The 13,663-nt window shown below is 34.0% G+C and overlaps 1 protein-coding gene across 3 annotated transcripts in view; it reads right to left on the reverse strand.

Annotated features, from left to right (window-relative positions):
- The window catches only part of LOC106537730 (VPS10 domain-containing receptor SorCS1), a 565,787-nt gene that overhangs the window by 394,257 nt on the left and 157,867 nt on the right, over window positions 1-13,663 (reverse strand). For all 3 annotated transcript variants that reach the window (XM_087725812.1, XM_087725810.1, XM_087725813.1), the window contains exon 2: window positions 11,299-11,366. In XM_087725812.1, coding sequence (XP_087581938.1) covers window positions 11,299-11,366 — 68 coding nt within the window. The remainder of the gene's footprint in view (window positions 1-11,298; window positions 11,367-13,663) is intronic.

Below are 13,663 nucleotides of genomic sequence, written 5' to 3' on the forward strand. Positions count from 1 at the left end.
ATCTAGGACCTCTTGATTAGAAATATCTGATCGGCTTTCTAATATTCCATAAGTACCCAGCAGATGAGCGTTATCACTTGTGCAAACCTTCCTCATCAGAATATTGAGGGATTTTATTCTGCATTTATTCATGCTGCTTATGTCTCATTTTGTTCTGCCAGAATTTATTTGGTGCAAGGGGATGGAAAAAGAGATGAAATTTATTCATTGTATGAATGGGAGATATATTATTTCCATTATACTATTGCATATATCAGATTATTTATATCACAGTCTATTTAAACTCACTTCTGAGAGTTGATTTGTTTTAATACAGAAACAACACACAATATTTCAGAAGAGAATAACTATGTCAGTGAGCCACATAATCAGGTCTACCAATATGATGAAGCAAGTGGTCAGAATGTTCAAGCTTTGGTATCTGACTTTTTAAACATTGATAACGTTACCTAGTTTGGGTAGTGAAATATCTGCAAGAAAACAACCAAGCTCAGACAGCATCAAGGGCCCCTATTTGTTGAATATATTTTTAAAAGTTAAAGTAAGAGCCATATTTGTACAGTTTTAGCAAAAATGTAGCGTGTCTACTATTATTTTGAATACATTATGTGTGAATGCATATACCTACAGATGTATTTAATTAATTAAATTTCTAAATTGTCTGACTCTGGGTGGTTCAAAATAAAACATTGAAAAACTATTAAGAAGTACACCACAAAACAAGAGCAAAAGAATAAAAGGGGGTTAAAAAACAGTCAGCAAAAAAAGCCAACCCACAATATTCAAATGGGAGCTGCAATCACTTTTGCCAGGTTTTCAAGGCTCTGGTAAGGACCTTATAGGAGGGAATGTCTTTCCAGAGCTTAATTTAATATCTAAAGAAACCAACCATCTAACTTCTTCTGATGTGGCCTCCATGACATCATCCCAGGTGCCTTTAAATTTCCTGAAGAGATATTCTTGAACTATATGTGCTACAGTTTGTTCTGGTACAGAACAGTCACATTGCAGACTCTCAGCCATTCCCCAATTAAAAGAGTTTTACCTTAGTTCTGGCATGGCCTATCCTGATTCTATTCAGGAAGCTCCATATTTTTCAGGGCAACTGCATTCCTGGAAGTGGTTTTGTTGGATCTATGGGATCTGTTTAATTAAAAGTTGCTGCTACAGAGAAGGTGTACTTCCATAGTTCACATTTCTAGGATGGGCCAGGTTCTTATTTTGAAAGGCAAAATAATGATCACATTACCCTCTTCATCAGTCAATAAGTTTATGTATTTATTTTTATAAATAACTCATGGAGGAAACATATCCAATATACCTATCTCTTCCTATTTTCCCCACAACAACAATCCTGTGAGATGAGCTGGGCTGAGAAGGAATGACTGTCCCAAGACCTCTTACTTTGCTTTCATGGCGAAGGTGGGACTAGAACTCATGGTCTCCTACTTTCTAACTGGATGCCTTAACAACTAGAAAAAAATGGCTCAATAATTGTTTCAGCAATAATTCAGAATCTCTTGCTTCTAGACACATAAACTGTACTATTGGACAAAAGACCTTTTCAGAACGGGTATGCTGTTAAGGAATGACTATAATATTTACTCTGTGCCACAAGTTTATGGCTATATACAATTCCTGCTGGCCAGCCTGGTTCATTGTTAAAATAATTGGAAAGTCTTAAGAGTTGAAGCAATTGGAGTTAAATTAAAAAAAATATCAGTCTGGTTAATTTAAAGAAGAAAAATACACAGAATTCATAGCTAATCAGCACATATAATGATGTTGTACCACCTGCCAAGCATTAATTATACCATTTTTTTCTTTAGGCATCATAGACAAAATGAGTTTTTAAAAGGGAAATGAAATATGATAGCTTTCCCAGTCATGAATAGGAGTTTTTTTTAATAACAGTGATAAATTGGCCTAAAATGTCCTATTTTGGGCCCTGAAGCATAACAATTTTCACCATGACTAATATCTAGCAGTTTGCTTTCTTCTCATCTTATACAATATTGTAGCCCAAACTTTTCAATGTGTTTACAATATAGTTAGCAAGTATTTCAGCATACTGAGACACAAATGCCAACAATGCCAGGAGGTACAGTTCAAGTGCACCTGTTTGCGGCTCTAAAATCAGGGAGGGCATGTGAAGGCGCAACATGGACATGTTACTTCATTATTACGCACAGTGCAAAATTATTGTTACAGTAACAGAACTACTAATTTGCATAAAGTACAGCAGCCCACAACAAACCATTTTAGACCCAAGAGATGTGCAATGATCACACTCCAAAATATTAAGTAATGAATTTATAGAAAGATGATCTTAAAATGACCATAAACTCATGGGCTGAAGTGAGACAATGATTAGCTGAACAAACATTATCGAACTTTTCCAGTGAAGTTGATTTCTATCTCTTATGCATAATGATAGGAAGGGGGAAATTTCTATTCCAGTTATGACTAATACTTTACTAGTATCAATCTTTCCTCCAGAGAAGGAAGAATTTATGCCAACATACTGTCAGACACAAATAACCAGGAGCATTCATTAAATTCAAAGCACAGAAGAGTTTTTTTATTGCTACCTCTAATACAAGAATCTAGTTAACCGTGAGTGTTAATTTGACTAACAGTGAAAGCTAAATTGGTAAGGATAGATAAGGATTAAGGAAATTAAGGGGAGTAGACTTAGATCTTTTGTGACAACTGAATGACTTTAAACTGATGACACATTTAACCACATCTTCCAGATCCGCCTCTTTTTCTCCTGCACATATTGTACTTGCCTGACAACTCAAGGGTTAAATGATAGGATATTAGCATAACTAGGCAGAACATCCATATATGTTCTCTATAATTCTCTATAAAGAATTTTTCTTAAGACATTTTTTCTTGAAACTAAATATAGAAAATGACAATCTTTATAATGGCATTCTGCAACAAAAGTCAATACATTCTGACACATCATTTAGGCACATCTAGTATAAGAAATGAAAATATCTAAAATCCCAAGCAATCATAATTTTTGCACATGTCAGTTTTAGACATACCATGTATAGGTAGTCCCCAACTTATGACCACAATTGAGCACAAAATTTCTGTTGTTAAGTGAGACATGTATTAAGTTTTGCACCATTTTACAACCTTTCTTGCCATAGTTGTTAAGTGAATCACCACTGTTGACAAGTTAGTAACACGGTTGTTAAGTGAATCTGTTTTCCCCATTGACTTTGTTTGTGAAAAGGTCACAAAAGGTTATCACATGACGTTGGGACACAGCAACGGTCATAAATATGAATGAGTTAGCAAGTATCTGAATTTTGATCACATGTTGTAACCATGTAACCATGAAAAACGGTTATAAGTCACATTTTTTTAAATTATTATTTTTTATTTTGTTACTTAAACAACACATGCCCACACCAGTGGGAAAAGAAAAAATCAAAACACAGAGAAGACAAAAAGAACAAAAAACAAGGCGGGGGGGGGGGGAACAAAAGAAGAAAAAAGAAGAAAAAACACAGGTATATATTATAAAAAAGTATATCAGCTGGTTACAACATGTTTTGGTGCATCTCTTCCATTAATTCATATTAATTCAAATATCTTAACTCAAATGTTTACCATATTGACATCATTATACCTCCACTTTTAGTTGACTACAGTTATTTAAACATCCTTCATCCTTAACTATGCCAAAGATTTAATCCATAACCACATGCTAGCATTTCATTTACTTGTTTGTAAAATCCTCTATTAACATCAAATCCTCATATCCTGTTTTAGCTGAACATCCATAATATTTAATACCAAAAATTCCATCTTCCATGCATATAGTTTATTATAATTCTCCCTTCTTTATGTAATTATATCGTATATCGTAACATTTTCCCCATATTAGTTAACATCTAACTGTATATAGTTTTATTTTATTTTTTAATAGTGATAATTATTGTGATTAATAACCTTTGTATATGGTCCAAAAATATTTCCAACCTTCCCTTCTCATATCCAATTATTATTTATCATATCAACTCCACATTATATACATTACTATCAATATCAATTATTATTCAGCTATGTCTATTACAAATAAGAATAATTAGGTTTAGCTAATTTTGAATTGTATTCTTCCATCTATCAGCCTGTGTCTCTCCAATAACAAAACCTCCTTAATCCAATTACCATTCGTGGATCAAATTCTACAAACATCTTTATAAGCAAGTCCAAACAGGAATATCTTCGCACCTTTTTGCTTAGGATGCCTCTCATATAATGTCCTAGGCGTTGTCCTACGCTTGTTGCACTTTTCAGCTTGTCTTTAATTCTCAGTGGTGGTATCGGAAATTTTGCAAATTTTGTTTCATAAAGTATAAATTCTTTAATGCTTCTCATTCCTCCTGCGCTCTGTCTTTTGAAATAAATCTTCTGTATGGCTGCCCCCCCTTCAAACGTTGCATTTCTTTCTCCCTCCGAAGTAAACCAGAGTATCAGCAAGTTGAGAATCTTTAAACCAGATGCCCGGAATGTCAGCAAATTGAGAAACTTCATTTCTGACATTCTTCATTTGTATTTCAGGAACATTCAAACATTCAACATTCTCACTTTTTTCTTCATATTTTGATGTTAAAACCAACAAATAGTCCAGCTTTTTTTCAAATCTATCATACGTATCAGACAACTTTTGTAACGCGGAGAAAATCATTTGAAATGAATCATTTGAAACTTGCATAGACGCCATGTTTGTGACGCAGCTATTTCCCTTTAGAAGCTTTAAGGTATTTGCAAGTAAGAACACGCTGGGAGGTGTGCAATCTTATCTGATCTTAGACCAACACAGCCAAGTAATAAGAGTGTCAAATTGTAAGGAGCCAAATTATAGTAAATTGGTTTACAGCCCACTTAAGGAGAATCAGAGGAGATGTTGAAGTAATCTTTCCTTTATCCATGTAAGTAGCATTTAAAACATTTAAGAAATAGGGTAACCACCGGCCATAAACCCATTAAAAAAAAACCAATTCGCCGCTAGATTCTTCTGTTCTTTGGTTTCAATTAGCTTAAATTTTTATGCGGACCGTGTCTCTTTGAGTAATAAAATCAGCTTACCAGTTGAAAACACTCACACCATTCTTAGGGGCAACCTGCAGTTTCGGTTAGCTTACAGCTAATCCAGAAGGAACTGGCAAAGGAGGTTAAATTCCAAGCCCCCCAGAGACTTTGCGAACGTCTCTGAGGTCACTGGATCTCCTCCAACCTTTCACTGTCTCTCCGGGACAGCTTGGGTCCGAAATGAACCATCCAATTTCCTTCGGAATAGGGGAATTTCAGGAATAGCCTGAAACTCCGTCTTTTCACTGCTAAGCCCCGCCTTCTTCCTATAAGTCACATTTTTCAGGGCTGCTGTAACTCATTAAATGAACTGTTGTAAGCTGAGGACTACTCTACCTTACTATATCAGTAAAAATTAGCTCAGCTATATGCATGGGTAAAGCTCGAGTTTTTATTTTATTACTGTAGATCCAATCTATTAGAAGTTGAGGCAATAACAAGCTATGGATAAAATGCACATATGCCTGGTTTATTTTTTTTAAAAAAACCAGAAAAATATAAAAGTAAATCAGAAATTTTTACTTAATTTAAAAGAAATGTGTGCACCATTTATGTGTGGGTGGAGTGGCTGCAGGTGTGCATACTGCATATAGCTAATTGGAAAATGACTGGAAAAGGATTGCTTTGTCTCAGCAGTTATACCTTAACAAGAAAAATCATTGTTAAAACAGAAAGTAAGTGACACTGCTTCAGACATGAATAGCTGAATGTTAATTATTTGCAAAGCTTGTCATTTACCCTCTCTTGTCAACTTATCTTTGAAAAAACACTGACAGTGCAGATGTTAAAAGTATTAAACTTTAATAAGAACTGTGCTGTTGTTTCATTATAGCAAAAAGAAAGTTATGAACAGAACAGTTGTAAAGACACACAGGGACCAATTTAGCTTTATCTTTCCCATGCATTCTTATAGAAATGGAGGAACACCTTGGTAGTAAATATGCAAACACTCTGCAAAATAAAGCATTGACAGGAAAGGGACTCTGGATAGAAAGCAGCAAAATAAATGTACATAATTAGATAATGAAGAAGGATTTAAAAAATTTGGTATGTGGATACTGTAGATCGGTGGTCCTCAACCTTTCTGACACCAGGGACCAGTTTCAGAAGAAAATTTGCCTTCCATGAACCGGAGTGAATATCATGAATCCAAAGGTAAAAAAAAGGGGATGGGGAAAAATGACTGGAAAGATAATTAATAATGCAATGTAAACTTGTGTGTGTGTGTGTGTGTGTGTGTGTTTAGATTTTATTATTTATTTATCTATTTCTATTTTGTATTTCTAGACTGCACATGTTCCTCAAAGAGAGTCTTATGATGGCAATCTATTAGTTACATAACATCTGCTTGCCAGAAGCAAATCTTTAAAAATGCATGTAAATTTATACAAGAACATATACATATTGATAACTGAGAGGAAAAAGGAGTTTAAATTCTAGATTAGAGCATGTCAGAATGAAGTGCTGGGAAGACATGCAAAATAATATATGTAATTTATGGAAAATTCAATTTAAATGGAATGCAGTTTAATAGGAATATTTTGGTTATACCCAAGATGCCACACATTGACTAATGTGTCAGGTGTTTTCTCTTTTTCTCACACAAAGGTACACTTTGTGTATAGGAAAGCAAAGTATGAGTAAACCTGGTTCATCAGAGGAGATTTAAAACCGAACTCAGTCTGTACCAAAGTGCTACAATCAGGTTGAAAAACCCTAGTTTGATTCCCAGATTATTAAAGAGAATTGAATTATTAATGGGACTGCTTATGAACAAAAGGTTTTTAGATTATATGCAAATTCATAATTTCATGCAAAATATTTAAGTAATTACAAGGGGGTCACACATACTAAACCATTATCATTCTTTCAAATTTTATTAAGTGAACTAGCTGTTGTGGTTTGTAAAATGGTTCAAGTTAACATTCTGTGTGGACACAATGACTTCAACAAAGTATGATCTAAGCTGAGAGTTTTAAAGGAATGAGATAACTTTATGTCTGGTGACAACATTTTATGAGGGTGAAAGTAGAGCTAAGGGTTAGGCCAAAATGAGTAGGACAGTAAGTAGGACAGCAATGAACAGGATTTTAGTTGGTTTTCCTTTGACAGAGTTATTTTTAAAATAAAATAACTATATTAGGTTTATTGCTTTGTGTTTGTGTTGAGAATAATTTCTCAAATTAATGTGATCAGTAAAGAAAAAACTAAATAATAGGGTCAAGTCATACTTAGTTAACACAATATTGTTGATCCTTTAAATATGCTCAAGGTGATTCAGAAAGATCTTCAAGTACTGTATATTCCATCCAATCTACCTATCCAAAATATGAATATTATATATCCTCAGGAGTACAAGATGTTATACTGTCCCCAGGGGCAAGATTTTGTGTTATAGCTTCCATATTTTCCTAAAAGTAGGATGGCACACAGAATAATATTGTGCAAGGCAGTGAGACCAAAGCTTTTTGTAGGCCTTATGACCTTTTGCCATTTTATCTTCTCCAGCAAGTTTAATAGCCTGATCTTATAATCTATTATTTGCCAAGTCTATGTTACTGAAATTTTTCTAAGACTGTTGTACCTAAGACTAGAATATTGATTTTATTATCCCAGTGGATAATCATCTCAAAATTGTGAAACAGAAGTTTAGCCACAGAGATGGCAGTGTATTATTTAGAAGTATCCAAATTATGATTTTATAGCTTTCTTGATATTTTTCATTCTTTGCAATAGTGGAATATATTGGGCACACAGCAAAAGGAACACTTACGTTAAAGTGTAGTTTGGAATACTGAAAATGTTTTATGATTCATTTTTTTTAAATGTTTTTATTGCTTAAACAGATAATACCAAAAGTTACTGTAAAGTAGGTGAGCCCAGGGGTATGAAAAAGTTATTTTTCAATAGAGTGATTTGCTGCAAAACAAATAATACAATCAGCTCAGGAAAAAAATCTTAGAGTTATAGGAAACAGGTATTTCTGCCTTGAAGCCATATACTAAATATTATCAGTACATCTTTAGAGACAATTGTCCAATGCTCATGCACAATCTCTGATCTTCAAACTCATGGCTGATAAATAGATATCACTATCTAAATTTCTACTTCAATTCATTCTGAATGACAGAAACAACTGCCGAATATTCACTTTTGAATATCTGGAACTCAAATCCATTTACACCAGTCTGAAGGAGAACTTCAAAGAAATCAACTGATTTTCATGCTTGTTTCATGGACTTTGTCCTATAAATTGATTAATCACTGGCTGTGATCTCATTAAATTCAATTTTATAGAAGCAGAAGAAGAATGTGGAAAAATGTTGATTTTATAGCAGCATATATCTGTTGATTTTAAAGAAAGTAGAAGTGATACAGTAGATGACACATTATAATCTGTTGGTCTTTTGAAAAATGGAAACCTAATACTTAAAAAAAAAGAAATATATAATCCCATTGCTAAGGATAATGCACCCAACTTCCATGTTCAATCAGCTAATGCTCCTACAAAAATTTTTTTTTTAAAACTCAGAGTATCATTTAGATCTTAGATTCTAAAAACCCAGAATGGTGCAAACCATTTAGATCTTAGATTCTTGTTTTTTTTTTCAGGTATGAAAGTTTCTTTGAAAGAAAGAAATCCTTGTGTGCAATGAATGGGAGATTAATTGGGTAATTTGTTCCATTGTCAAATTGCTTATACTTGGGATTTCCTATTACTTGATCATTCTTTCTACCCTACCCTGAATCTGTGCAGAATATAACAAAACTACTACTTTCCATGACCTAGAACTCTATTTGTGTTGATAAACAATATGGGTGTTAAATATGATTTAATATATGTAACAAAGACTTGGTGAGATTAGTCCCATTATTGGAATATAGCGATTGAGTTATGCAAAATGAACATGAGCAAGAGAAATGGGATATACTCTGTATGTTTTTTTAAAAAAAACTGTTCAGAAATGTAAATGAATGAACTTGACAATACCCTAGAGAGCATCTGAATTAACATAAATAGAAGAACAAATAAAAGCAATAGCTTTGTTGTAGCCTATTGTCAAGGATACGGCCTACCCTCCAGTTCAAAAAGAAATTGTGCATGATGCCTTCCAAAGTAAATGCAAAAATCAGCAAATGGGTAGGACAGTTTACAAAGGAAGGATGCTGACTAAGGAGGGGCATGATTTATATTTATATTCCTGAATGTATGTCCAATAAGAAGTCAATATGGTATAGGGTTAAGGCATCAGTCTAGAAATCTGGAAACAAGTTCCACTTTCATTTCAGGCATGAAGCCAGCTGGTTCTTAGCCCAATCAATAGCAATAGCAGTTAGACTTATATACCGCTTCATAGGGCTTTCAGCCCTCTCTAAGCAGTTTACAGAGTCAGCATATATTGTCCCCGCAGTCTGGGTCCTCATTTTACCCACCTCGGAAGGATGGAAGGCTGAGTCAACCTTGAGTCGGTGAGATTAGAACCGCCGAACTGCAGATAGCAGTCAGCTGAAATGGTTGCAGTACTGCACTCTAACCACTGCACCACCTCGGCTCTCACTCCATCTCAGCCAAGGAAGCAGACAATGGCAAAGTACTTCTGAAAACCCTTATCAAGAAATCTACAGGGCAGGGCAGGGTTAAAAAAATAAAATATAAATGGATGTCTAATACGTGGTCAAGATCTGTTCTTTCCATTATTCCAAATAGTAGAAGACACATTAATGGATTAAAATTATAGGAAGGCAGATTCTGACAGAGAACAAAATCTCTCAACATCAAGAGAAATGTGACTATAATTCAGGGAGGTTGTAAATTCTTTTTCAATGAATGTTTCAAGGGCAGTTTACACAACCATCTGGATTCTTCCGTTTGTATTATTTGACTGAACAGGATGTTGGACCTGGTGCCTTTCCAACTGGTCATCCACTCTAAATCATATACCTTTCAATGTCATGTAAAGAATGTCAGAAAATAATCCTATTCCAATCAATCATGTTAAAAGTTTCTTCATCCAACCTGGGAACTTTCAAAATATTATGAATGGTACCAAACTCAATGTAAAATATATAAAAATATGATATGATACAAGATTTAAGATTTAAAATAGTTTGTTTGCAAATTTTCCATTAAATTTAAACAAGAGTTAAGAGTGTTAAGATATTGCTTTATTTTTAATTTATGTTATCATAAGGGTTCTAAATCACTATCTGGGAAAGGCCAAAGTTGCTATTCCCTACCCTCTTCAGTCTTCAGAAGTTGAACACAATTTTTTCAACAACAAAATCAAAACTTTTAGGATTAATATTTCTTTTGATTAACAGTAGACATGAAAGGGTTCAAACCATCAAAGAACTAAGATATTATTCTTTTCATTTCATTTGATATTGTTAGTGTAGAAATACCAAGACCTAAATAAAGTAACATGACTAAGGGAACAGCATCCAGTGGCATCTTATCAAACATCTTTAAAAACCTGTCTTAACATCTCACTGAAATAACACAGCATTTTATCTACTAGAAATCTTTAATGGATGTGGGAACAAAAGGGCAGAGAGTATCAGTCAGGAAAATAACTTATTATACTTCATTTCACCTGGTTTGATAGATTGTGTAAATTGTGTAATCACCAAACCGGTTGTTAAACCCGGAGGATCCCACCACTGCTCAGTATGCCTGACAGGTACTTTCTGAAGTACTGCATTTATCAAATTATACTTTTGCCTCTAAAATACAGAGGGATTAGCACTCAAAAAATGGGATTAGGGTATTTTTGAAAGAACAATAGACATAGGCTTAAAACAAACAAAAAACCCTCCAAAAAAACAGGGGAAATGCTGTCACAACCAGTTTGTTGAGGAAGAAACTAGGGTTAGAATTTGTATAATTGTTTAAAATATTCTGACACTGAAATCTTGTGAATTTTTTTAAAAAAATCAGAACTAAATTCCTTTCATCTGGTCTTCAACAAAGATAAAGTGCACTCTAGATTACACTTTTAGAAAAGTAACTAGGTGGAAAGAATGTATTTTTGTTGACATTCCTGCTTCTAAAGGATTAGAACAGCCCCAAATGACCATGTAGAGTGTTATACAAATATTTCAGCATATAAAAAATTCATTTAAGTTTAATGAAAGTCTATTTTAAAAGAAAATAGTAATTATTAGTTCAGCTTATCTACATACCTCCACAGTGAGCTCTCTGTGATACTCCCCAGGTTGTAGTCATACAACTTTGTCAGAATTAAAATAACCTACAGACATAAGAAGAAAATCTTGGTTAGTCTCTAACAATCAGAATCTCATAACACTGATACAGCCCAGGAGAAAGTTTAGGCTGCTGTTAATGGGTGCTTAACATAATTAAATGAATTGCTTAAGCATTTGCTTAACTGGCATGAGTATTGCCTGAACAAGTATCCATAACAATCAGCATTTCCTTTGCAAGTGTTAGTGATAGAAGGAAGGAAGGAAGGAAGGAAGGAAGGAAGGAAGGAAGGAAGGAAGGAAGGAAGGAAGGAAGGAAGGAAGGATGGACGGACTGACAGACTTTACCCATTGAACAAATTGAAATGTTATTATTGTAAACCAGTATGGAGATTCTATTAGGGTTAATGGATCCAGTCTGAAAATAATACAGATGATGACAAGATGCTAACAAAGACAGTTTTCAATGTTTCTTTCTTCTACCTAATTGGTCTGAATTTTTGTAGCCCAGATTCAGTAGCTTTAAGAGCTGTGCATAGATGAGTCTGTATAGATGAGTCTTGTTTAAAAATTAATGGGCAAAAATCATTAATTCTGGCAATCCTAGAATCAAATATTTTATAATACAATAGTATTGAACAAATTATAAATGAATTATTACTATGCAATCATAGACATGGAGATATTGTAGTCTACAGACTGGCCTCAAAGCATGAACCCATAACATTCCTAGACATAGTTTATGAAGAAAGAAAGAAAGAAAGAAAGAAAGAAAGAAAGAAAGAAAGAAAGAAAGAAAGAAAGAAAGAAAGAGAATGAATGAATGAATCTCATTAAGTTTTAGCATATCATACTGACAGTCTCATGAGATTTCAGCATCCTCCCCCAAGAACCAGAGAAAGATTATCAATTCTTTCTGGATTTGACAGTAATCTTAAATTTCAGTGTTGTTAATTTAAAAAAAAAATGTGATTGGAGTGCCTGGAATAATAAATTCATATGCTAGTGCCCGGCAGCTGAAAAGAATGTAATTCTTATAATTTAATTTCTATCTAAATGCAAGAGATTTATAGCTAGAACATTCCCAACTAATGGCTAACTACTTGGTCAGGAGGAGAATAAAATACATCATTTTCCTAAGGTACTTCGTCATTCCAACTAGGGCTCTGATTGAATCAACCATCAAGAAACCAGAGAAATCCTAAAGAGCTTTCACCAAAACTTTGGATCCAAAAGCATCTTAAAATGTATTATTCATACTACCACTTTTATATTTTTTTTAAATGTAAAAACCACCTGCTAATAATCTGCAGGCAATAGGTTCCTGCTCCATGTAAAGTCATGAATTAAGCAGAATTCGTGTACTTCAATACCTCTGAATATTTTTTGCTATTTTATTACAAAACATCTAGAATTGGGCTGTACTATAGTTAGAGTTACACATTGATTAATGTAATTGTTGAGGGACTTTCCTGTATTGCCTTGAAGGTTAATAAGTTCCGTTGCTGACCATTTCCTTAACTTCTATAACAGATGGATATGTGACCTGTCATACTACTAGCCTGGCTCCGGCTCCATTATTTAGTTTAGTGCCATCCTGTATCAAGAAATGTTTTATGTTCCAATACCCCTCTTTTCACCATTTTCATAGTGAGGAATTTATAAGCCTATTCAGGGAGCAGAACAGCAATATCATTTGGTATCTTCTGCAAGCAGCCATCCTGCTGGCACTGATAAGCTTTCCTAGGAGGGCAGTGATGAAATTTAGCACTCTACAACCCTTAATTGGCACATGTCTCTGTCAGACATATACAACCACCCGGGGAATGCCATCTGACAGTCTGGTAGGCAGGTTGACACTTTACATAAGTTCAGGTTGTTTTTAAAATAGGGAAATTAAAATGAAAGCATATCATCAGATTTTAGTAGTTCAGAGCTTAGATAATAGAAAACAGAATACAGAAATAGGAAATAGAATATTTAAGATTCTTCATTTTTTATCAGCAGTTTAAGTTCACAGTGTTGAATCTACTGCTTGGCATTGTATTGGTTCAATGTACCAATACCTCCACAGAAGCCTACCATTTGTTATTACTTAGTTACCCCATACAACCCAGACACTGAATTACAGAAAACTACTTCCAAAACTGAATTCGTGATATAAAAAGTAACTAAAATGAATACTAGTACTACTTGATTTAGCTAAATTAAAACCAACATCATAGGATCATTTCTTAAATCAGGTCAATCATTACTGATGAGATGGGATTGCAGAGAATTTTAGAAGGTAGGCAGAAAATGGAATATGATTTCAACCTTGACAACAGGGAAAATAGATATACCA

This window comes from Thamnophis sirtalis, unplaced genomic scaffold, assembly GCF_051295495.1.
Source record: "Thamnophis sirtalis isolate CommonGarterSnake01/CBP01778 unplaced genomic scaffold, rThaSir2_p1.2 scaffold_11, whole genome shotgun sequence".
NCBI classification, from domain to species: Eukaryota; Metazoa; Chordata; class Lepidosauria; order Squamata; family Natricidae; genus Thamnophis; species Thamnophis sirtalis.